Here is a 26,204-nt window from a genome sequence, read left to right on the forward strand (position 1 = left end):
TCTTTTTCTTTATTCTTTTTTTTTTTTTCTAATTAGTAATAATATGAAAAGCTTCTAGAAGGGAAATTTATTAAGTGACGTGGTGTTCCCTCATGACTGACCATCATAAATTTAATTTGCAAAATCTACAATAAATGTGAGAGGAGAGAGAGAGAGAGCACCACTTTACTCTACTTTGAAAGTACCTAATAATTTTTCTTTCTAAAAGAAGCCTATTATAAAAACTAGCTTGTAATCTCGTCCATATGCATAAATATACTTAAAAGATATACATTAAGATGCATGGTTTAATTTTTACATATATAATTTAAATATTATTGATAGTCATTCTTATTTTTTTTTTAACTCTTTAAAAAGTCTTGTAAGAATATTATTAAGGAGAAAATGTAAATTGTAACATGGATGGATATTTATGATATAATCCCACATGTTTATAAAAAAAAAAAAAAAAATGATATAATCCCACATTTGACTCCAAAATTAGGAAGTAAAACTTTCTCTAAAAATAAATAATTTAGGATATATGGTACAAAATTAGACTTCAGTTGTAGAATCTAATTGAATTTTCTCTAAATTTTGCCTATTAATAGATTGGTCGTAAGAAGGGTTGATGTATGTACGGATTAAAAGCATCCCTATACTCTTGACCAAATTCCCACTAATCGTAAAGTGTGTAAAATATTTTGTAAGACATAAGTTTTGTAGCTTTAGCATTTTCTTTCTTACAAATTAAAGAATGCTATATATAAGTTTCCCAACAGGGATTTTGAATTCATGCACTATGTTTGTGGCGACAAAACAGGCCCTAGGGACATTTCAATTACATATTTCCTTCCTGTATTTCGTTAATGTTAATTTTTTTTTTTTGTTACAATAACGTGTAAAACGCGCATTAACAAAACCAAAACCTATATATAGGTTTCTTTGTTTCATTATATATATATGCATGAATGTTTATTTTTTATTCGCTTCATAAAAAAAAGCAATACCATTGCTTTTTTTGTTTAGAGCCAAGAGACAGAGACAGAGACAGAGACAGAGAGAAACAAAAAACACAAATGGCGATCAAGGAAGGAGGTGGTGATGGAAATGGAGGAAACGAATCAGAAGACATGGCCGCGACAATTGATAAGCAGAGGGTTTCATTCTATAAGATGTTCACTTTCGCCGACAAATTCGACCTGTTCTTCATGACTATGGGCACAATAGGTGCTGTGGGCAATGGGTTAGCGCAGCCACTCATGACGATCATATTTGGGAAGCTGATCAACTCGTTTGGCTCCAGCGACCCATCCAAGGTCGTTGATGAAGTGGCTAAGGTATGCATTTTTGTTTTTTGCAATGTCTTGTAGGTCTTTTTTTCTTTTGTTTCTTGGTTTTGCATGCATGCATGGTTGTTAGATCTTTTTTTGGTTATTGTTTTGGGTATTGATATCTCTAGCTGAACATGAAACATATATGATATAGGATGAAATGTTGTATTAAAAAAAAAATGATAGGATGAAGGAAAATGTTTTGCTAATCTAGAAGGCTTGAAACATCCTTGTATATTTGATGAAATGGCTGAGTTTGTATTAATTGTGTTGGTGCAATACTGCAATATTTGGTACTCTTTTTTCTATTTTTAATGTTACAACTTTTTTTTTTTTGGATAGGAATGTTACAAATTTTTTATTTTTGGCATTCAAACTTTCACAAATATTGATGTATATTGTAGTGTGATCTGGGGAGTTTATTATCTAGCATTTTTTTTGGGGGGTGGGGGGGGTTACATATATTGAAAGAAAAAAAAATTGAAGTAGCCTTTGCAAATGCAAAAATAAATAAATCAAATTAGAAAAATATTTTTATTAAAAATATAGGTTACATTTTGTCTATAAATCATTACTAGATTTGATCCTACAATTGGATCTACAAAGCATTCTCACCGATTTTGCCTAAGATCCTGATTTTGACAAGTTTGATTGTACGTAATGCTCCAAGAATTAAGTAAATGCAAAATATACCATTAATGAAAAATATTATAACTTTTAAGGGATTTGGATAATAGTAATCTATATATATATATATATATATATATATATATATATATATTAATAGCTAAAGTTTAGAAAAAATCCAATTATATTTTAATAGGATTCTCAATTTTCTATCATGTGTCTCATTTAATATTTAATTAGTCGCAGACCCGTGCGTTACGCATGATAATTTTTTAAATAAAATATTATTTTAGTCTCTAGACTTTATAAAGAGTTTTTTTTTTTTTAAATAAAAAAAAAGATTTATCATATTTTTCATAATCTTGTCTATAACATTTTTTACCATTATCATATATTTATTGATTGATGATTTGCATAACATAGACATTAAATAAGAGGTAAAACTATTCATTAAATTTTCTTAAGTCATGGTATATGAAGATTATGATTTCATATATATATATATATATATATATATATATATATATATATATATATATTATTTCCCGAGTCAGAGTTTGATTGGTTTTAAGTTCAAATTTTGTATTATTATATTTAATTGTTGATTTTATTGTACTATAAAGTTTTTAATTAATGTCCTTTGTATAGCCATCTCTATTTTATTTTTTACTCCTCTTGACCACCTTTTTATTTTCCAAATAACGGTTATTAATTGACATTTGATTTCATTTCTTTTTATCTTCCTTCATTTATTCTTTATTACTTTGTATGTTCCCATGCTAGTTGTAAATTTTATGGTTATCAATAAGAAATAGATATCAGGCTTAAATAGTTATAGATGTAATTATGCTAGTGGTATGTCAAAGGGTTTTTTTTTTTTTTTTTTTTTTTTTACCCTTCTGAATTTTCAAGGAAATATGAAAGACATTTCTCTAGTTTGGTCTCAATCAATTAAGATATCCATAATATATTAACTAAAGTAATAATGAGCCTTAAATTTTTTTTAATGTATGAAGTGGTTAGGTTAGTGGTATGTCAAAGGTTTTATAAAAAAAATTTAAAAATAATTCCAAGGAAGTGTAAAAGGCCTTTTAAAAAAAAAATTGTGACTTTTTGAATTGTAGAAATGTGATTGTTTTAATTACCTTATTTATAGATTTCATTATTAAGTTATAAACATCTAAATTAAAGTAGATGAATACATAAATGCAAAATTATATGTAAAGTTACAATCGCACAAGATAAATATGCATAGATAATTTTTTTTTTTATTATTCATGAATCATTATTTCATTTTTTACTTATAAATATCTAAATTAATAAATTTTTTTTGAAAAAAAAAATCTAAATTAAAATAGATGAATATACGCAAAATTATATGAAAACTTAAAACTACCCAAGATGAACGTTTAACCACTTGTAGATGTGTGTTTTTTGAAGACTAAAAGTATACATAATTTTTTTAGCTGTAACTATATAACTGTGCAAATATTGTTGCGAGTGGTTCCATCATTTGCAAATTATCAAGTCTGATGACCTTACAAAACAGATATTTCATTTTGCAAGAAATTTTACATGAACTCCTCTTTTGTGACAACCTTTTTTTTTTTTTTTTCCTTTTTCTTTTTGCCAAAACAACTTAAGAATATTAAAACTTAAGTTAACGCATGTGGTATTTATAAATCACGTCAGCGATATGAAAAATAGAAAGGTTTAAATATTTCAAAAACATTTTGAGTAGATTGTAATATAAAACATTTTTTTCTCAATATTTTATGTAACTTTTCCCATAAGATCAATATTGTTGGCATCCTTTAAAGATGATACATAATATTTTTGAGAAGAATAAAAAGAAGCAGAGATGATGCTAACACATAATATAAAATTATTAAGTTTCTGTGATTTAAATTTGTGGCAAAAAAATATTAATGCATCTATGATAAAATTTTTTATTTCAATGATATATAGTAGTTCATATTTTTTTAGACTTGATTCAAAAAGTTCATTCTCAATAGCCTTTTAAATCTACAAATTGCTCAATCTATGAGCCTAGACACATACAAAGGGTGCTATCTAAATTATAAATTATATGACCCTTTATCACACAAATATATTGATTCCCCCAATGTATGGTAAAGAAAGGCAAGTTTGTATCTAGCCATTTTCTTGATTTGTGCTGCATAATTTAATAGTATGGAGGATGTGACTGGATTTACATGTTGAATAAAATAAGATGAGAGAAAAAAGAGTAAAAATAAAATATATAGCAATAAACATCAAATTATCCAAGTCATCTATGTAATATAATAACATTATATTATTATATACTATATGTATAATGTAGTAGGATAATATTGAATCAAAGTAGAATTCTAATTAACACAAAAATTCATCAACCTAAAGAATTGGTGCAATAAAAATAAAAATAAAAATAAAACAAAAAATGAAAAACAAATTGAGAGAGAGAGAGAAGTGACCTTTTTTGTGTGAGAAAACTATGCTTAGAATGAAAAAGAAAATGTCAAATTTATAGTAAGATGTTGAGAATATGAAGAGTCAAAATAAAGGAAGATCAAAAGGTAGAGAAATAATGATATTAAGGTAGAAAGTAGTGGGTAGATGAAGAGGTAAAAGGCATGGAGAGTTTTGGAAAATTAATAATAAAAATAATGATTAAAAGATATTTTAACTTTTAAATAATGGAGTTTTTAAGTCACCTTAAAAGAGAAAACGTTTAAAATATATATATAAGAAAAATTGGAAAAAAAAAATGATGATTTAGCTGCTGATGTGGCTCAACGTGAGCCTAGCAACATTAAATGCTACGTTTTAGCTTTTAGTAATATATAGATATAGATTTAGTGCCAAGTGAAGTCCAATTTTTTGAAATCCAATTAGATTCTCAATTAGATTTTTTTTTTTTTTTTTGAGAAAGAGATTCTCAATTAGATTCTAAATTAGATTTTAATTAAAGTCCAATTTTTTACCTTGTGTCTATCTAAGTTTTTAATAATTTTTGTGGCAAGTGAATTATTGATTGCAAAAATCGAAGAGTTCAAAACCAATTAAATTCTAAATCATATATATATATATATATATATATATATAATGAGAAACCATTACATATTTTAGAAATGTATAGAATAAAAAAATGTAAGCTAATACTATGTATAATTTGAACCTCTTCTCAAAAAAAGTTTTTTTTTTTTTTTTTGAGAAAAAAAAAAGGTTTAATTTGAATTGTATAATTGTGATTTTTTTTTAATTGAACTTGTGCACATGCATGAAGCTACATACTAGTGAACAATAAATTAGGGAAATAATTAAGGAGTAATTGGATAGGTCTAGATTCATTTTTTAATTAAAAAAAAAATGGAGATTTCAAGAAGTTTACCGCCATGCTGGAAGCTACATGGCACAATTTAATTGCAAAAGTGACAATGTGTTGGTATATATGACATGGGTTTTTTTTGGGGGGGTGGGTTACAAATTGAGATGCTGTAGAAGAAATGTACTAGGGAACAAATCATCATTTTTCTTTATAATCTCTCTTTGTGCTTTATTGGAGATGAAGGTCCCTTTTCCACTAATGAAAATTTGTTGACTTACTAGTATGTGCCTGTTTGATTTTCAGGTGGCATTATACTTTGTGTACTTGGCAATTGGTGCAGGAATCGCTGCACTTCTACGTAAGAGCAGAATGTTGCCAATTCTTTCTTGCACGGTTGCATGTTTTTTCTTTCTGTAATATTTTCACTATATGGTCAGCACATTGAGTCAACTGGCCTTGTGGAGCTAACACACACACACACATATATGCGTACATGATAAATGAGTTACTTTCATTTCAAAACAACAGAATATGCAATCGGTACAAGAATCCTTCAAGGTTGGTGCATGATAGAGTGCTTCACTAGAGCCACTAACATGTGCATAAAAAGCTTATAATTCAAATATAAGTGTTTCATATATATTGAGAAGTTTCTGTCATGTAATAGGAGCACATGTTGGCTAAGGATCCCCTAATAATGGCTAGCATTCAACTAGATTTAGCCCTTGGATTTAATTGGTACTAATTAGATGAGTCATTTTAATTGATGATCACTTTGTGCCATATGTTGTAGAGGTATCGAACTGGATAGTAACGGGAGAGAGGCAGTCTGCCCGTATACGTAGTTTGTACTTGAAAACGATACTAAGACAAGACATTGAATTCTTTGACACTCAAACAAATACTGGAGAGGTCATTGAGAGGATGTCTGGGGATACCATTCTCATTCAAGAAGCCATGGGTGAAAAGGTAATCCTCTTTGATTGAAGAACCTTTGCATAATGAACCATTTCCATAAAGAAGTCCTTATTTATATGCCTAAATATGCAATAATTATTTTGTGTATCAGATATATGTATCATCCACCTTACATTGTGTGAACCCCAATTATTTGGGATCTACACATTGTGAAAGGAAGGATACATCTATCCTATGCACGATCTACACATTGTGAAAGGGAGGATACATCTATCCTATGCACGAGATACCTTCTCCTAAATGGGATAGTCTCACTCAAATACGATGCTTGCAGCCTTTTTTTAACCTCATTTTTCTCTACTTATCTTAACTTCATATTTGTTCTAGGATTTGAAGCATCATTAACAATTAGTCTATTGACAGGTTGGAAAATTCATACAACTTTTATCTACTTTTGTGGGTGGCTTTGTGATTGCCTTTGCTAGAGGATGGCTCCTTGCATGCGTTTTGCTTTCTTGTATACCTCTTATTATCCTTGTTGGTGGAATTATGTCACTCATGATGTCAAGAATGTCAACCCGTGGCCAAGTTGTTTATGCAGAAGCTGGCGGCTTAGCAGAACAAATACTTGGATCCATAAGAACAGTAAGGAATTGATATAAGCATCTACTATAAATACCTTTCCAAAATATCAAATTTCTTAATTCAATTTTTAACTGTGCAAGGTTGCTTCTTTCACTGGGGAGAAGAGCGCAGTAGAAAAGTATAAGAGCAAGATAAGAATTGCCCGCGATTCTACAATTAGACAAGGGCTGGTCTCAGGATTAGGAATTGGTGTACTTTTCCTCATTATGTTTGGCAGTTATGGACTTGCTGTATGGTATGGATCCAAACTGATTATTGAAAAGGGATACACTGGAGGACAAGTCCTCAACGTAATTATGGCGCTCATGACTGGTGGAATGTAAGTAGAGTATCACATTTGATAAAATAATTGGCTTGATAGTTCATTTGCAACACATATAATGTTTATGACTTTGTCCATGCACGCTTATGACACATATCATTGTTAATTTTGACAATCCAAATTGATTATCTTGCTTTTAATTTCACTGATTCCCATATATTTGTCTATGATCTCCTTGACTAGGTCTTTGGGCCAGACATCCCCTTGTCTGAATGCATTTGCATCAGGGCAGGCTGCAGCATATAAAATGTTTGAAACAATTAAGCGAAAACCCAATATTGATGCTTCTGACACTAGTGGGCACGTATTGGAGGACATAAGAGGTGAAATTGAACTCAAAGATGTGTACTTCAAATACCCTGCAAGGCCAGATGTACAGATCTTCTCCGGATTCTCATTTCACGTTCCAAGTGGCACGACTGCTGCTCTAGTTGGCCAAAGTGGAAGTGGGAAGTCTACAGTGATCAGCCTAGTTGAAAGATTTTATGATCCTGAAGCTGGTGAAGTACTTATAGATGGTGTAAATTTGAAGCAGTTGCAGCTTAAATGGATAAGGGAGAAGATCGGTCTGGTTAGTCAAGAACCTGTTCTGTTTGCAACTACCATAAAGGAAAACATAGCATATGGGAAGGAAAATGCGACAATAGAGGAGATCAGAACAGCAATTAAGCTTTCTAATGCAGCAAAATTCATAGACAAGCTACCCAATGTAATCATAGACCTTTATTTTTTGTGCTGCTCTATGTTATAAAGATTAGTTTAAGAATAAGACTCAAGTCTATCCATCTGTTTACAGGGACTTGACACAATGGCAGGGGAGCATGGATCTCAGCTCTCTGGTGGACAAAAGCAAAGAATTGCTATTGCAAGGGCCATTCTGAAGAACCCAAAAATCCTCCTCCTTGATGAAGCAACAAGCGCACTAGATACTGAGTCTGAACGCATAGTTCAAGAAGCATTAGTAAACATCATGTCAAATCGAACAACTGTGGTTGTTGCACATCGTTTGACAACTATTAGGAATGCTGACATTATAGCAGTGGTGCAAGAAGGGAAAATTGTAGAGAGAGGTAAAACTCAACCTGCAATTTCCTTCCCAAATTTCCAAACTTTCACACCAAATTTTAATTGTTATGAAAAAACTGAATTCTAGGAACACACGAGGCATTGACAAGAGATCCAGAAGGGGCTTACTCCCAACTAGTTCGCCTGCAAGAAGGAGCTGCTCAAGCGGAAGACACCCAGACCTCTGACAATGATATTGATAAGACCGTGGTCCGTTCTGTCAGCCGGAAATCCTCTTCGGGAAGATCCTTAAGTAGAGGTCCATCAGTTAACAGGCCTTTTTCACTTAGCTATGTTGTCCCTGGCCCATTTAATGTCTATGATGCTGAAGAAGAAGCAGATGATGAGGAGGAGGTTATTGAGAAGCGTAAAGAGGTGTCCATGAAACGGTTGGCATACTTGAACAAGCCTGAGCTTCCAGTGTTGATAATAGGATCAATTGCTGCAAGCGTACAGGGTGTAATTTTCCCCATCTTTGCTCTGTTACTATCATCATCCATTAACATGTTCTTTAAACCTCCAAAACAATTAGAAAAAGATTCTCGATTTTGGGCACTTGTGTATGTGGGTTTGGGTTGCGTTTCTCTGATAGCTCTTCCAGGGCAGAGTTACTTCTTTGGAGTTGCGGGTGGAAAGTTGATAGAAAGAATTCGTTCCTTGACATTTGAAAAGGTCGTGTACCAACAAATAAGTTGGTTTGATGAACCTGGACATTCAAGGTGTGTTGAATGAGTGGTAATTCTTTAAGTGCTACCATATTTTTCATGTTCTAACCATTTGATCTTTTTTTTTCACTTATCAGTGGCGCAGTTGGTGCAAGGTTGTCTACTGATGCTTCCACTATCAAGAGTCTTCTTGGTGATGCCTTGGCCTTAATTGTTCAGAATATAGCAACGGTCATGGCTGGACTAATCATAGCATTTACAGCTAACTGGAAATTGGCTTTGATAATTCTAGCTGTGATGCCCGTCTTGTTTGTGCAAGGATACGTTCAGATGAAATTTATGAAGGGGTTCAGTGCAGATGCCAAGGTTAGGTTTCTCTTCAATTGTCCACATTCTATAAAGGGATATATGTTGGATGTACTAATGATGTTGCAACCATTTTTCAGGTGATGTATGAAGAAGCAAGTCAAGTGGCAAATGATGCCGTAGGCAGCATTAGGACTGTTGCATCCTTTTGTTCTGAGCAGAAGGTGATGGATTTGTACCAAGAGAAATGTGACGGCCCTACAAAACATGGAATTAGGGTAGGAATCATAAGTGGATTAGGTTTTGGCTTCTCTTTCTCTGCACTCTTCCTTACAAATGCATTTTGTTTCTACATCGGTTCTATTCTTGTGAAACATGGATCTGCAACATTTGGTGAAGTTTTCAAGGTATAGTCCGAGCCATTTGTTTCTTTCCTCTCTTCTCATTGTAGTATTGGTTTTATTCTGGTTATAAAACTAATGAATTTGTGCAGGTTTTCTTTGCTTTGACAATGGCAGCAAATGGGGTTTCACATTCAAGTGCTTTGGCTCCAGACACCACCAAAGCCAAGAATTCAGCAGCTTCAATATTTGAAATTCTTGACAGCAAGCCTAGCATAGATTCAAGTAGCAATGAGGGCATCACATTGCCCTCTGTAACTGGGAATATTGAGTTACAAAATATCAGCTTTAAATATCCCACACGTCCAGATATTCAAATTTTCAAAGACTTGTCTTTGAGCATCCCCTCTGGGAAGGTATAGGCATTACCACTCTGTTCTGTGACTTTAATTTTTTCTCCTTTCTTTCCTTGGTAATGTTTGGAGCTATGATCTGCCAGAACAAAACCCCCACCTATTAGATTTTCAACCTTTGATGTTAGCATGTTGCATATTAAGCTTAAACATTCTGGTCTTCCACTTGTGTGTGATTTTTATATGTATCAATCAATTATTTTCTTTATACATTTAATCAATTTTTCTTAACTTGAAATTCTTTTTGCAGACTGTTGCTTTGGTTGGAGAGAGTGGTAGTGGGAAATCAACAGTAATCAGCCTCATAGAGAGATTTTATGATCCTGATTCAGGTTGTGTATTTTTGGATGGAGTTGATATCCGAAAGTTCAGACTAAGCTGGTTGAGGCAACAAATGGGATTGGTCAGTCAAGAACCTGTCCTATTCAATGAAAGCATCGGTGCTAACATAGCATATGGCAACAATGGGAATGCTACCGAGGAAGAGATTATAGCAGCTGCAAAAGCATCAAATGCACACAATTTCATATCCTCACTGTCTGAAGGCTATGACACCTCTGTAGGGGAAAGAGGAGTACAGTTATCCGGGGGCCAAAAGCAACGAATAGCCATTGCAAGAGCTATACTGAAGAACCCGAAACTCCTTTTGCTCGATGAGGCCACAAGTGCACTAGATGCAGAGTCAGAACGCGTGGTGCAAGATGCTTTGGATAGAGTGATGGTAAATAGAACAACTGTTGTTGTTGCTCACCGCCTAAGCACTATCAAAGGAGCTGATATAATCGCAGTGGTGAAGAATGGTGGGATTGCTGAGAAGGGAAGGCATGATATTCTGATGAAGATCACTGATGGCGTCTATGCCTCTTTGGTAGCACTTCATATGACTTCAACGTGAAGAAAAACTGCAGTATCATAAGCTCATTTTTGCTTTGCTGGATAACAGAACAGTTTCTGGGCATGCCTTTTGGCTCAGAATGTGTGTGCTCTCTGTAGGGGTAGTAATCAAAATTGGTGACCAAAGTGTACTGTTACAAAGAGCTGCTTAAGACACCACTGTCAACTATATGTTGCTCGAGTTATTAGAGTTTTATATTGTTGTGTTTGCGTATGATGTTGAGGCCTTGAGGGTCCAAGGCCAATGATTTCTGTGATTATAGAAATAGACATTACTTATCTGAGATGTGAAAATTGCTACTCCTGATACCTGTGAATAGCTCATATTGAGAAAATAGATATCTTATATAAATAAAATGACACACAATTGATTAATTCTCAATGATATTCTACAGATACTATAAACAATTGTATAACTTATTTTAAGTAACACTTGTTCATATTCCTACGTTATTCAACATACTAATGTGTCCTAAATGAATAATAGCTCCCCAGCCCCTGCCTATTGAGTTGTAAACTCGTGAAAACAATAAATAATGGTTCTACTTTTTTCTTTTTTCGTTTTTGTAAATAATTCAATTGTAAACTCACTATTTAACTTTTTGCTGGAAACATTTTTTTGGAAGTACTGTACATATAATATCAAAGTTAAATAAAATAAGTAACTCAAGTAGAACCTGCAAATAGTATAGGAAAAATAAGTGATAAGTTGGCTAACTGGCTTATAAGTGCATCCCAAACAGGTGCTAAGTAATCACTAATAAGATTTGTTACAAATAAGTATTGTGTTGGCCTTCACATTCTTGATAGCTGAGTTGATTGAAGGGTCTACTTATATTCCATAAATTATGTCATTGTTTTTAAGCATTTTTCATGTGTTTATTAAATGAATCACATTATTTTTGTCAGGATGTACTTTTTTTTTTTTTTTTTTTTTTGGAGGAAGTATCAGGATGTACATTTAATTTATTTGGAGTTCATGTTAATTCATTTAATTAAAGGATATTGATTATTGATTAAAAGTTCATAAGCGCAATTCATTGTTTAAACACATTGCAGTCCATGTTTTAGTCCATTGCTCAAGTAAAACTGAAGAATTTTCTATTAAAGCCACGTGGCAGGTCTAGATAGTACCACGTATCATTCCCATATTGTGTCATGTGTCTCTCTTCTAGAGCATTCTTATGAGTTAGCACATGCTAGTGACATAATTGTAGATGATTTCATTGCCACATTTGCTTTAAAATCCTTCCTCTAAATCATGCAGTTGCAAAGTCACTAAGTAGTAACTAATCAGTATTGTTATTAGATACTAGTTGATGTCCCGCACAATGCGCTGAAACTTTATACTTTTATTTTGAAATAATTTCTAACTATTCTTTACGGCCCTATCTTATGTTCAATTATAATATACATATCATTAAGAGGAATGAAATAAAAAGAACTAAAATTATTATGAATATACATAATTAAGAATATGAATACATACATACATACATACATATATATATATATATGTATGTATGTATGTATGTATGTATAGCCTAAATGAATTTCACAATTATTTAATTATTTTGGCTAATTAAAGTGTATAATTATCTTTTACATTCCTTGAAAGAAAGTGGACAACTAGGCATATAATTTGTTGGCTTTAAGAGTCTTCTACATTAGAAATTAAAACAAAAAACAAATTGAGGGAATTATTGTTCCTATCATATAAACTGTTTATTTATTTATTTTTAATAGATTCCACCATATAAAAGAAGATGGCGTAGAAATAATCCATTTTTGTGCAAAAATACTATCAGCAATAGGAAGAGGAAAGAGCAAATTGATGTGGCACTTAATAATAAGAGTCATATCAAGAAGACTATAGAGAGAGTTTTTCAAAATGTGTCTTATTTTATGATGCTAGCCCATATTTTGGAGAATGTGGGAAAAAGTTAATGTTGAAAGGCCAAATCTGGGTCTTAATATGTAACGTAATAAGTGGGCTTAGGCTTTTCATAAGGTTTGGTCTAATTTTAATTTAATTTTGAACTACTATCTAGGGATGGCAATTTTTCCCCGCCCCTCCTCACTTTGCCCCGTGTGGGTTTTCCCCGCCCCGCAAAGGTGGTGGGGTGGGGATGGGGCAAGATTTTAGCCCCGCACCACGAGGCGGGGTAGGAATGGGTTTAAACTTTTTAGACCCACCCTGCCCCACCCCTCCCCGTCCCCGCCCCGCGTTACTAAGGGTTATAATTGTAAATTTTTCATACCTTAAAACCCTACTATTTAAATAACCATATCAATATTAGCTTATTTTATTCTACCCAATGTGGTTCTCTGCCTTTATTTTGTTATGTATTATACTATGAGATTTTTTATTTTTTTTTATATGATTGTCTTGTTAAACACTTGGATATATTATTCAATTTTTTCTAAAAATTGATTTGATTTGATGGGATAAATTTAGTTGTAATTTTAAGTATATTTTTATTAATGAAATAGGTTTCATTAAAAAAAATTGTACTAGTTGTAAAGCAAATTAACAAAAAGTAGAGTTTTACGAGGTGGGGCGGGGTTTCACAGGGCCCCAAGGGGCGGGGATGGGGTGAGAAAGTTTTCCCCACCATGTGGGGCGAGGCGGGACAGGGCGGGGATGAAGCAAGATAAAACCATATGGGACGGGGACGAAAACCCCATCCTTCGGCCCCATCCCGCCCCATTGTCATCCCTACTACTACCCATCTTTTAGATAACAGTTAAAAAAAAGTTAATGTGGTCTTTTGGATAACAGTAACAAAAATAATAATAATAACAATAATAATAAGAGGTAAAAAATGCTAAATGAAATATTAGAGCGCCACATGACAGGAGCTCATGCACTCCGCATACGGTCTTTGCTTTATATATATATATATATATATATATATATATTGATTAGTGTCGTGTTAGCCTTCACATCCTTGTACTAATTACCATGCAACAAGATTAGGTGTGCCAAAGAAATGTTCTACCAGGAATACATTTGCGTTATGGCTAATGGATTGGGGACGCCCTCCTTGCTAATCGGTCCTTACACTTGCGTTGCTTTCTTCTACATGGTAGGGTAGTTTAAATGAAAAACAAATTAATTAATGGTTTCGGTTAACGGATGCCCTTAGAGTATTTGTTAATAAACCATTATAAGAAATTTTGATACCGTTTTTATTGAAAATATAAAAAGTCATCAAAAAAATCAGTTACTTTTTTTTTCCCATAAAAAATTTCTAAAATTTGTTCCTAAATCAATGCCCTTAGAACATTCATCAACTTTTTTCTTAATTAATTTATTGGTTTTTCCCAAACTTCCCCTAACTAGTCAAAGGACTAAACCCCAGCTTGTTTTAGGAGAGACACTCCCAATTGCTGTAGCTTCATCACGTTGGCTATTGCTTTCACAGTATCTACTCAACAAGAGGATTGACTGTACCATTTTTCTTTAATAATTTTAAGTTTTGGTATCTAACCACAGCTTCATCATGAAGAAGAGATATGAGAGATTTTAACTAGTAACCTCTACTATCACCTTTTTTTAAGTAGAAAAGACCAAAACTAATAACATCCACTCAGTTTTTTGGTGTAGTACTAGCACCATGTGCACATAAAAACTTTACAATGAAGTAATGAACAAACATGCCCCCGAAAAATATGGCTGGGATTGCTACTTATTGTTGTTTCTTTTTCGGCCATAGATTAGTTATCATATTTGTTGGCCTTTAATTTATATTGCTCTAGTTGTAAATTAATGTATTTCCTCTGCCAACCAGCTAAATGCCACATCCCCAATTTTGTTTTCAGTACTAACAAAAGAGAAGCCTTCCATCTGCAAACATGACCATTCTCTTTAAATAAATATGAAAGAACATGCACAAAACAATTTGAAAAACCCAAGAGCATAGAAACTAGCATTACAGTAGTACTCTTTTTTACTATTTTATACATAAAACAGTCTTGTTCCAATTTGGACAGATGACAAACTTAAACTACCAGCTGAATACCTGGGTACTGCTTAGTAAACTTCCCCAGCCACATCAGCAGTAGGAATCCTTTGGCGCTTCTCCACGTATGCTGATGGAAACCATCCAGCATTACCTCTGCATTCTCCTTCCGACCATCCTGATGGACTCACCTGGATAAACATGTGAAGTTTCAAAGTTACAGAACAAGCAAATATAAAGCATGTCAAACCCAGACAGAAAAATACAAAATATATTAATTTCACTTCTTTCTCTCTTTTTAGCATCTAAACAAAAGCATGGCCCCTGTCAGCTTCATAGTTTGAGTATGTTTTCTTTAAGATAATACATGGCCATTGCAATGCTGTTGGCTAGAATAAAATAGTGGTTAGATGTTTAAACCTTAATGTTAGAAATATTATAAAAACATTAAACACACTTTTTCCAAAATTTTATAAGAAAGTCTTAAATAGCTTGAAGTATTGGAGTTGACACTGTTTCAGAAAAATAAATTCATGGCAAGGAAATGGAGAAGGCAAGAGAATATATAGGGATGATGTGATACCAACAATCAGTTGAGGATGATTAAAAATCGTAAGAGTAAACCTATTAAATGAGGTTGAAGTGGTCGGAACCATTAAGAGAATATGTAACCCTCAATGTCAAAGAAGGATCAACTCATTGTTTAAAATGCATTGACTAAGCTCACTTATAAATGTTTCAAGAACTTATTTTATAAGATGATATATATATGGAACAATGAAATGGAAAGGTTTTCTAAAAATATTAGGAGTGCCATCTGTTCCAGATACTAGAGCTGCAACAAGGAGAATGCATGGAGAGTACCCCACCATAAGTGACATGTCAACTGCTAGCAAACCATATGCAGCGTATTTCCTTCTGCTCCAACAAGAGCAGTGGACAAAAAACATCTCCCAATATACTTATCCATTAGGCAGATGCTGTCTATATGCAAGTAAATCACAGTCACAAAATTAAGAGATGTGTCAAGGAGAAGATAAAGTACCTTCCGCACAACAACGTAGTCACCTACTGACAAGCTCAGTTCCTTCTCCGATTCAGCATTAAAAGTATGTGTTACCTGCAATAGGCAAATAAAAAAATTTAGTGATAGACTCTCTAATATGTATTCAACAACATGGATTTGAGGAGCCAGTTCAAGGATGAAGGGCTTAAAAGTCACAGAAGCTGCTAGATCAATTTCTCTGATTTCAAGTAAAAGTTTTTCTGATAACATGGCATACAGGAGTATAGAGCAGAGCTGTTCCCTATTCAAATGCTGTGTTAGTGTTGAGTCCCCTCCTAATTTCTCTTATAAGGATGTGTTGGTTATATGTCCATACTTCACACTATCCAAGTTCCTTGTTATACAAAATGAAAATTTTTTAAAACTTTACCACTTCTAATAATGTTAATATTTGTCTTCTCTACATTTTTTTTTTTTTGGTTCTCTTGACTTGTATCAACTCACTCTTCCTCACTGGTGCAGGCCACCCTTACACACCAATACACCCTGAGTAGAAAAACAGTTTCAAGGGATTAAATGGATTGGCACACACTTTGCTATTAAGAAAAATGATTGCACCTGGTATACAGGAAGTATGCTAGATGTACATCACAACCAAGATCTGGAATTACAAAGATCTAAAAGCTCCAATAAGATTTTAGCATCCAACCCCCCTTTTTGACAAGTCCCTCAAAAAAGGAAATAGAAATTAGATTTTGGCATCCACTCAGAAAATGGCAGCGGAAAGTTTGAACTTGGTATGAGAATACATAGGTGTTGTCTTTCATATATTGGTTACCAAAATGATTGGGATTGCAATACTCTAATTGTTCTCACAATAGCTTTTTTTTTTGTGGTCATTTTGTTGGTTTTTCCTTTCCTTTCCCTCTTGTTGAAAAGGCACAATTGAGGATTTCAAGAAATATCACTTATTACCAATTAGGGAATAGATAGGAAATGATACTTAGAAAGGCATATAATATAGTAATAGGCCCTTAAAGAAAGATTTCAACTCCTTTATGCCACTGCATTAGTTATCAAAGCACGTCATGAACCCAACCTCTTTAGTCAACGGGCCATCTTTTTATACACCATCAGTTTGCCTCTCTGGCTTTGAGATATCATGGGATTTCAAGCTTCTATGGGAGGTCATTTGGTTATGGTTGGTTCTAGCATATTAGGACTCTTGGTCCCCAGGAACATAATCCCAAAGTGATGCAACCATAAAAAATTGATTTGCTATTACTTTGCATATTTGCCTATTCAAGAATGATTTTATGGGGTCCATGTGTGAAGTCCAATTGAAGTTTTTAGGGTTAAAACATTCTTTTATTTGAGTTTTTTATTATGGTCAATTTTGTATTAAGGGGCAAATCTATAATTTATGCAATTCCTGCAAACAAAGGATATTTTGGTACTTTAGTTGAATCTAGAATTTTCTAGGAGATCCTAAGTTCTTAGGTTTTATTTTCTTTGGGTCCAAGTCAGTGCTTTATTAGGGTTTTAGTTTACTAGTAAAACTAGGAGTTCTAAACTATATATATATTGTGGGGAGTGGGGCAATCACCACTCGGGCCTAAAGCCCAAGAAGTAATTGGGCCACGGGAAATAACTTGGGCCTGGTCTATGTGCTGAAAGGAATGCTCAGAAGGTTGTGAACCATGAAGGAGGTGAAAGTCGAATTATCTCAAGTATTGCAGACAAAGATGAGTATCACGGTGAACCAATTCCAGTGGAAAAGGGAAAGTACTAGCTTACCCGAGACACGATGCACGGATAATCAATAGATGACCTCCAGAAGATGATAGTAGTCATGGGAAACTTCTAGAATACACAAGAAGAGTGAGGATTTTTACCTCCACATTAATGAGGGGATACTTACATAACCTCTGCTGCATTAAATGCATATAAAACAGCCTGAACAATAAACGCAACCCCTAATAATCAGAATATTAGGATAAAGAGGGGAGGAAACCGATAAAGTAAGAAAAATACCCCTGAGACTCTGGAATGGTACAGGATAGCTGTGATGATAAGAACAAGAACTAGAGCTATAAAAAGGAGGGGGGAGGCAAAAGGCAAGGGGGTGAAGAAAAATCTATCAATAGAAAGAAATAAAAATAGAGAGAGAGACACTAAGGTTATGTTTGGTAACAGTTTTTATTTTCTATTTTCAAAAACTTGTTTTGGGGAATATAAAGGAAAAAAAAAATTTGTATTTTTGAAATAAAAAACATGTTTGGTTAGTTGAAATTTAAAAAAAAAAAAAAAACAATTTTTTGAAGAAAAAAATAGAAAATACTAAAATATGTTATTACTAGGATTTGAATTCTAATGTTAACTCATTAAATGAGACAGATTCATTAAATTAAATGCGTATTTTCATTGACTTTTGAAAATTAGAAACTAAAAACAGCATTTTGTATGTTTTCAGTTTCTTTCACAAATTGAGTTTTGAAAACAGTTTTTGTTTTTTATCCATTTTGAGTTACCAAACAAGTTTTTTAGTCTCAAAAATAGAAAATTGTTTTTGAAAACAATAAATAAGAGAAAAAAACAGTTACCAAACATACCCTAAGGGTGTGATCAAGGGAACAAGAAAGTCTCCTATAGTAACGTCTATAATTGTAACTATAATACTTATGGTCAAAGAAATCAACTGCTTGTGTTTCCCATTGTGGAGTGTGTATTCCCTATTGTTTATTTATATTTAGAGTGTGTGAATTATTGTAGGAGAATTCCGAGGAGCTTACCTCTATATATATATATATATATATATTTGACTCAATGTATTCAAAGGAGACAGAATTGATTTATAAAATTATTGAGTGTTTTGAGCATAGAGTCACTGTTTCCCACCCTTCTCTTCTCTTGCTTATGCTATTGTTCACAGACACTGTACATACAGCACCTAAACACCATAATATTCTCTCTTTAGCTTCTTCCTTACAACCCCAAATCAAGCCCTTTTTTATACCTATCAAAACCGTAAATCTCCACATACTTTCTTCTACAAAAGAGCCATCAAATAACTCATCAAACCATCTTTTAATTCCTAACGCAATCCCATAATCCTTTCTTCAATAATTCTAAACCCTAGATCCACAGATCCTCCTAACCCTAAACCCACCACAAGCACATGTAGACGAATTTCCCTAAATTTTCCTACGTCACAAAGAAACTTTATGTTGCTGTGTAAAACCTTTAAAGGAAGCTCATCATTTTATCATAATCTAAATTGCAATTTGTACCATTAACATTTAGGGTATTTTTAATTAGCCCACTAACATTCAAAATTTTGAATTTAAACCCCTAAGTTTACATACCGCTTTGATTGGAGCCTTCCATCTATGTCTGTTGATGATGTGTCCATTACATGTCACCACATTTCAAAGCAGAATGGTTCAAATCAAAGCAATATGTAACATTAGGGGTCTAAATCCAAAATTTTAAATGTTAGAAGACAAAATCAAAATGATCCCAAACTTTAAGGATGTAAATTGCAATTTAGTCTTATATCGTGTCTCAGAATTCCTAGAAAGTGGTAGCATTCCTTAGCCTTAATAAAGCATTACTTTGTATTCTTAGGAGGCATTCATAACTCATCACTCCTAATAACAAAGTAATAGAAATCCATTCCAAGCCATTAACTGATCACTAATTTTGAGGAGTTATTGAGTTCTTAGCCAAACTGAAGCTCAAAAATCCTTAAGATTGAACTCAATCAGATGTACCTTCCAGCCCATGGATGCCACATCCCACATAATTTTGGGCAAAAAAACCAATCCCTCTCTCTTGCCATCATTTTTTTTTTTTTTTTGAAAGATAATTACAACATGCTGCTAACCCCAAAACTCAAACCCTTTCCGCGCCAAACCCCCATGCACAAAGGTGCCAATTCAGCTACAAGGCCTTTGGCTTGCCATCATGACGAGTGATCCCTGCTTGGGTTCTGAGTTCTTAAACTCTACTGCCCAAAAAAAGCAACCAGTCCACCAATTAAGTGGAGATCTTGCCTTTTTGAAATCACACCCTCTAATATCAACCTCAAATTCCAATTCATCAAACACAGGCAGAATCTTTCATGACACTGAATTCCACTAATTACACTATGGGGAAATTTCCCACACTGTCAATCTGATTAAACCAATCACGAGTCCTGGATTTTTAGTTAAAACTTCAATAGGTCAAATCTGAGCCATTTTGTTGCAATATGATAGAGACATTAATTTTATTAATTAATTATAAAATTAAAATAGAAGTATTTCTCCTTGAAAAAGCAACCTGATGCAGCCACTTTCAAGTAAGGTTAGAGAAAACTAGCATACCTCAGCCAAGAAGTACGTCGTTTTCTCTGGGCCATTCTCTGACGAAATAACAGGGGGAGCAGATTCTTTCCGCTGTTTCTCTGAGACCATCTGCCACAAGTTCCAGGCAAAACATAAGTTTTTATAGCTTAGAAGGATGACAAATTCTTTTTTGAAAACAACAGATTCAGGAACTAACCTCAGCTTCAACCTCCCCAAGAATAGCAGCTATTCTTAGATGATAAGTCTTTTCTCCTTCAACCTTAAAAAGCACACAAGTTCATAAATATCACACTGGAAAATCGTTATACACAGAAACTTGTAGCCCAAAAATTCTGCACATACCATTGAAACAAGCCTCTGGAAGGTCAGCCTTTGCTGCTGTGCATCAACAGCAGCTAATGCAGCTGAAGCTTCTTTACCCAGAACGGCCATGTTTGCTTTTAGTTCCTGCTTTTTTGCTTCTGCTGCATGCAGCTTTGCAACATTTTCAGGCATTGGAGATTCCCTTACCCGTGCTTGTCTTCTGGAAACTTCTAGTGCCTGTTTGCTTTGTGCGGTCAATACAAATTATGAATTTAAAAGGCAAACATTCAGAATATGAGACAAAAAGTGAGAGCGCATAAAGAGTAGCTAATATAGCATGTTACTCATGCACAAGAAACCCAGTGTTCTGATTACCTGAGTCTCCGCTTCCTGTCTCATACGACTATAACGTTGAGCAAGATGACGAGCATCTTCCAAAGGAGCACCAGCGATCATTGCTCTCAAGGGATCTAAAACCTGGGGATGGAGAAGAAAAAAAAAAACTCAGGGATCAGTAGAACATGAATTAGCCTTTCACCATAGATGATCAACTTCATTCTTAGTCCATTTTTGGTTATATACAAATACTGGCTGCCAAGACTTTAGTTCTAATAGCACTAATAATTACAAAAAACAGAACTTGCTGTCTATACCAAAATACCAGCTATATACAAGGAGATATACTGCTGAAGTATGACACTTGAACAGAAGTAGTCTAGTGGTTAAAGAACAATAAAAGGAGGAATAGAAGAAATAATCACCATTTCAGTGTTCACTACCTGCAGCGCCAAACTACTTTTGTTATACTGCTTACTAGTCATTCAAATGTACATCAAATATGCTGGAATGTTTTAGATGGGTGAGAATCCTGAAGAATTCCACACCTAATTTAACCCCAGCCACTTTTGACTCTCTATGTTTTGAGAACAAATTACTTCTTTTTTTTTTTTTTAATCTAAGAACAAATTACTTGATTCAGTGCCCGTCAATTGAACTAATTTATCTCAACTATTTGGGCTTTTTTATTGTCTTAAAAGTAACATTCTTGATCAGCCATCACCTGTCCTGGATTTAGTTCATAAGCTCATTCATGGAAGCTAAATTCTGATTTGCTTTTACACTACCAGGGATCAAAAGGCCAAAATTGTATGCCTCAACCAACAGCATCTGAAACCACGTCAACTACCTAGAACTGACTCATAAGTATGGAGTTGGTAGTTTCTAAAAGTAGCCATAGCATATTCTAGAAAAACAATAAGCATGGGAGCATTGGGAGGGAGAGTTATGAACTAAAATACTAAATGTGCAAGTAGGTAGCATCTGGGATGATAAATATAAATAAATAAATCAAAGTAGATATATCAGATTTATTCTTTCTATCATAGTAATCTAAATATTTACATAGAATCATCCAAGATGTTTTCCATTTCTATAAGTATAATAAAAAAGACAACCTGCGATGATAACAGCTTATTAAAGTCCTCTTGCTCCTTTTCCACATGTTTACGAGCATCTCCATATATAGATGCAGCCTTAGCCAAAATGTTATCATTTATGTTTTCAGCTCCATATTTGCAGCAATCCTCAGACAACTTGGTTCCTAACTACCATAAAGATTATAAATAGTAAGTTCAAGTATAGAAGCACCATGGTATGCCAATAATGTCTTACCTGCCAAATGAATCTTATAAAGCCAATTGCATAGTACTTCCAATCTCATAAACTTCTCTATATGATAAATATAATTTAATGCAGAAAGTATACTAAATTTTCACCTGTTTCAATATGCTTATAGCCTATGGCAGTAAACGTTTCTGCTGCTTTAACAATTTCTTTTTGAAAATCCTGAAAAAGAAAAAGAGCATTACATTCAAACAGAATTATGTAATTACAGATTACCAGCGTACATATGCATATATATATAAACTACTATTCTGTTCCTCATAAACTTATCCTCCCAAAGGTTCACTAAAACAAAAGAGTAAATGTAAAGGAACAGTGATCAGCCTCTGTAATCTTTGTTCTCTTGATGCTTTGGTGTTGAAATAAATGATCCTACATCACTTACAAGCTCAACAACATCAAGTCTCTCTCATCTATGTTTAAAATTTTTACTATGTTCCATCTAACTCTTTTGATTGGAAGTCATGCATGCACATAGTCTTGAACCCAAGACCTTCCCCCTCCACCTTGCCCTTTGTAAGGGTAGGTAGTGTCATTTGAACCGTATGTTCCATCTAACACCCCTCATAATATTGCATGTAAAGCACGTTTGGTGCATTACGGGGTTCATTTTTGTTAACTGATATCATTAAGGTCCAATTTTAATTATTATATAAAGCATTTTAAAGGAGATGTACCAGTCTACCAGACCCTACAGACTTAAATGAGCAATGGAAAATTATTCAGTCATATTCACCTAAATTTTCATCCAACAGCAATTTCATATAGGATAGTTCCACACAGTATGACAATAGAGAACTCAATAATCGTACACCCAGTACTTAGTATTTTAAAAGCTAATATTTCTCAGTCCTTGATTCCCAACAGGAATCCAAGTTCCTTAATCATTACAAGGTGTTCCTATGAAATATTTTTCAGTGTTACTTTTTGTATGAGCAAAAGCCATACCTTGCTGTGTAGAACACAAAATGAGGAAAGTAGAAGCAGCAAAGGTACGAAAGAAAAGGCTTCTTTTTTTTCTTTTAGATAAGTAATGCAATTCTTATATCAAAAAATAGAGTCACCCAAGTATACAGGGAGCACACAGCTGGGGACCATAAAATCAATCATGCAAATTACATGAATCTATCAAATTAATAACAGAACATAAAGACAGTCTATGCAAAACTGGCATCCAATCCAACAAAGTTCTAAAGAAAATTAATTTGAGATCAAGCATAGTTCTCTTTGTGTCTTTGAAACTCCGATTGTTTCTCTCCCTCCATATACACCACATTAAGCAATGCAGGGCAGCCATCCACAAATGACCATTCCAATGATGGCGAAAGTGACCTGGTCAACAAGCTAACAACTCAACAACAATCTTCGGCATCACCCAACAGACTCCAAATAAACCCAACACCATAAATCACAATTTTGTAGCAATAAGGACATTGGAGTAAAAGATGGTCAACTAATTCCCAATTGCAATTACACATATAACACTAATCCAAAAGCCACACATTCTTTTTCTATAAATTGTCAATCATCAAGATTTTCTCCAAAGTTGCAGTCCAAATAAAGAAAGTAACACTAGAAGGAATCTTTGACTTCCGTATCCTCTTCCCTGGGAAAGATTGATCACCATTGCCAAGGAGAACCTTCTAATAACCACTCATTGTAAATTCCTGGTTCTTATCTGGTTTCCGGCACAGTTTATCCTCCCTGTAATTTCACTGATTCACCATAACTCCCAATTCTGCACAGCTCTCATGAAATTGACATCCCAATGGAGTACCCATGTGTGTATTGCATGAGATCTGCCACAATTGCCTCCTTCTCAGGCAATTACAAGTAACTAAGATTATGGACCTCAAATCTTTTGCTACGCATACATATAAATGAAAGCACATGAAGACCTCAATTTTATGAAAGGTTCATCAGAGATGGAAAAGGGGTCAAAAGCACCAATCAAAGTTCAATGAAACATAAGACTTTGAGGCTTGTTGGTTGTCACAAAAGGGCAAAGTTGGAGGCAAAGTAAAAAAAAAAAAAGTTGTAGAATGAAGAAAGTGCCACTTCTACAAGTAAAATGGTTTAGCCCGAATCTACCTAACAACTTCAGCCCAACTGTTGGCCAATTACCACTTCCTAGGGTTACCAAGAGCTAATGCAACTCAAAGCACAAACCACAGAAGTCTTAAAATGTACAAAACTGACCTTCTTTCTTTCTCAACGATGAGATCAACAAGATCCCCCAGTTTATTCATAAATGTCAACACATGATAACGATTACTAGACATTGTTACACATGACAACATCACCGACAAGAATGATCCTGGAGTATGGCCTACAGAGGTGGTCAAGATACACCTTTGACTTAAATCTGACTTTCCTTCTTTGACGACCTTGACAGCCACCAATCCCACATCACTGTCTGGTTCCATTATCATTTGTACTTATGTTCTGCCAGATTCTTTAAATATTAAATTCAGCACACCATATCCAGCAGCTTATCCATGGTGCAGCGTTCCATCGCCAATCCAGTTGCCCCAAATACCATGTCCATTTCGTATAATGCCACCTCATACAAGTGCCATTTATCAAATCAATTTTGAATCATGGGCACCCACAGAAAAAATCTATAGAGCTACTTAAGACAAATAGCAAACAGACAATAAAACAAAGCCGACACATATCTTCACCAACATTAGATGTCGTCCTTCATCATTTGCATTACCCTCCAATCTCAATATCCATTAATAGAAAGTAAGTTTCCTCTTTTCTATATTTTTTTCGATGTGGGAAGTTATTAAAACCCAAATGTAGAAAGCACCCTACTAATACAATGTCTTTCATAATGCTATAGAATCAGCAAAAAAAAAATTATACAAAGCTCAAACAAAAGTACCCAGTAATATCCAATTATAAAAAAAAACACAATTTCAAGCTCAAATTCAATTTCAAAATAAAAAATAAAAATAAAAATAAAAATAAAAAAGAGATCTGTACCCTTCCATTGCGAGTGGCCCTGTAGAGTTTCTCTAGTTGTTGATGTCTCTGCAACTCGACCTCATCGATAACCATTACATCAGAGCTCTCATACCCAGTTCCACCAAACTGCTTTATCACAGCCTGCAAAATTTTGAAAAAAAGAAAACCCAACTCAATTATTCAAATCAAAAATCACCCATTTGAACCAAAAATAATTTCTTCCATTTTTCAGTTCAAACAAATGCTGATACATACATGAAATAAACAATGGAAGTGAATTCAATATATATATATAGATATACAAAACCTGTTGTTGTTTGGCGACTTGTTCTCTGAGCTTACTGGCTTGTTTTCTCAGAGCGTCCATTGCGTTTTGGAATCGGAGGGAGCAAAGAGTCAAGATCTGAGAGCTGAGTACAAATGCTTATGCTGCTACCTCTTCACAGTTCTCAAGCTGAAAGCCGAAGACTGTTTTTTTACAGAGTTTTACAGAGTTAAGAGCTGTGTTCTGCGATTTTCGTAATCGCTTCGCTGGGTTTGCTCCTTAGGACAAATTTTTATTTGCCCAAAATATCATTTTGGTCCCATATTTTGGGTTATTATTAATTTAGTCCTCATATTTTAGTTGAAGTCAATTTAGCCTTTTGTTATTTTCAATTTGCGGTCCGTTTGTTTTCATCCGTCATCGAAAAATCACTGTAAAAGTTAAAATTAACATGAACTAAATTGACTGCTAACAAAATTTAGGGATAAAATTGACAATGACCTCAAAATATTATTTTTTTTAAAAGAAGAAGATATTTTCACTTTTTTTTTTTTTGGGGTTTGGGAAGTGTTTTTGTGGTGGTGAGGTACAAGAATCCCATGAATTTGGGCCATTGAGTGGACACTTGGGTTGCGTTTGGAAACATAAATTTGAATTTAAATTAATAGATTTGAAACGTTTTGATTTCAAATCCAAGGATTTTAAACTTTGAAATCTTTAGTGGATTTGTCAAATCCAAATTATTGATCTTTTAGAACTATTTAAACAAGATATTTTAATTTTAATCACTCAAATCCAAATCCACATAATCAAATCATGT

The 26,204-nt window shown here is 33.8% G+C and overlaps 2 protein-coding genes across 3 annotated transcripts; one reads left to right on the plus strand and one right to left on the minus strand.

The window, feature by feature from the left end:
- The first annotated feature begins 1,058 nt into the window (after window positions 1–1,058).
- LOC126728396 (ABC transporter B family member 9-like) lies at window positions 1,059–10,989 on the plus strand. Its single transcript, XM_050434221.1, has 12 exons — window positions 1,059–1,319; window positions 5,575–5,629; window positions 6,065–6,240; window positions 6,613–6,834; window positions 6,915–7,153; window positions 7,340–7,865; window positions 7,953–8,226; window positions 8,310–8,940; window positions 9,024–9,252; window positions 9,333–9,599; window positions 9,686–9,949; window positions 10,197–10,989. Exons 1-12 carry the CDS (start codon window positions 1,059–1,061, stop codon window positions 10,839–10,841), a joined length of 3,789 nt encoding a protein of 1,262 aa, XP_050290178.1. The 3' UTR covers window positions 10,842–10,989.
- A 3,376-nt stretch (window positions 10,990–14,365) lies between these two features.
- LOC126726381 (SH3 domain-containing protein 3) lies at window positions 14,366–25,664 on the minus strand. 2 transcript variants are annotated; one of them, XM_050431627.1, is made up of 11 exons: window positions 25,427–25,664; window positions 25,138–25,260; window positions 22,239–22,308; window positions 21,918–22,063; window positions 20,839–20,940; window positions 20,503–20,700; window positions 20,357–20,419; window positions 20,179–20,268; window positions 15,851–15,925; window positions 14,866–14,996; window positions 14,366–14,690 (listed from the first exon to the last, which is right to left on the minus strand). In XM_050431627.1, exons 1-10 carry the CDS (start codon window positions 25,484–25,486, stop codon window positions 14,877–14,879), a joined length of 1,047 nt encoding a protein of 348 aa, XP_050287584.1. In that variant the 5' UTR covers window positions 25,487–25,664; the 3' UTR covers window positions 14,366–14,690; window positions 14,866–14,876. The 2 variants fall into 2 exon arrangements, with proteins under 2 accessions (XP_050287584.1, XP_050287583.1); XM_050431626.1 differs by lacking the exon at window positions 14,366–14,690 and having other exon boundaries at window positions 14,692–14,996.
- Between the last annotated feature and the right edge of the window lie 540 nt (window positions 25,665–26,204).

This window comes from Quercus robur, chromosome 5, assembly GCF_932294415.1.
Source record: "Quercus robur chromosome 5, dhQueRobu3.1, whole genome shotgun sequence".
Taxonomy (NCBI): domain Eukaryota; kingdom Viridiplantae; phylum Streptophyta; class Magnoliopsida; order Fagales; family Fagaceae; genus Quercus; species Quercus robur.

Bases quoted from the DNA above. Each gene is read 5' to 3' on its own strand.
- LOC126728396 (XM_050434221.1), top strand. From the start codon at position 1,059: ATGGCGATCAAGGAAGGAGGTGGTGATGGAAATGGAGGAAACGAATCA. The intron at 9,253-9,332 runs GTTAGGTTTCTC...ACCATTTTTCAG, and splicing joins GGTTCAGTGCAGATGCCAAG to GTGATGTATGAAGAAGCAAG. The intron at 9,950-10,196 runs GTATAGGCATTA...TTCTTTTTGCAG, and splicing joins TGAGCATCCCCTCTGGGAAG to ACTGTTGCTTTGGTTGGAGA.
- LOC126726381 (XM_050431627.1), bottom strand. From the start codon at position 25,486: ATGGACGCTCTGAGAAAACAAGCCAGTAAGCTCAGAGAACAAGTCGCC. The intron at 20,420-20,502 runs GTATGTGCAGAA...GTGCTTTTTAAG, and splicing joins TCCAGAGGCTTGTTTCAATG to GTTGAAGGAGAAAAGACTTA. The intron at 15,926-20,178 runs GTATGCTAGTTT...TGCCTATTGCAG, and splicing joins CGACGTACTTCTTGGCTGAG to GTAACACATACTTTTAATGC.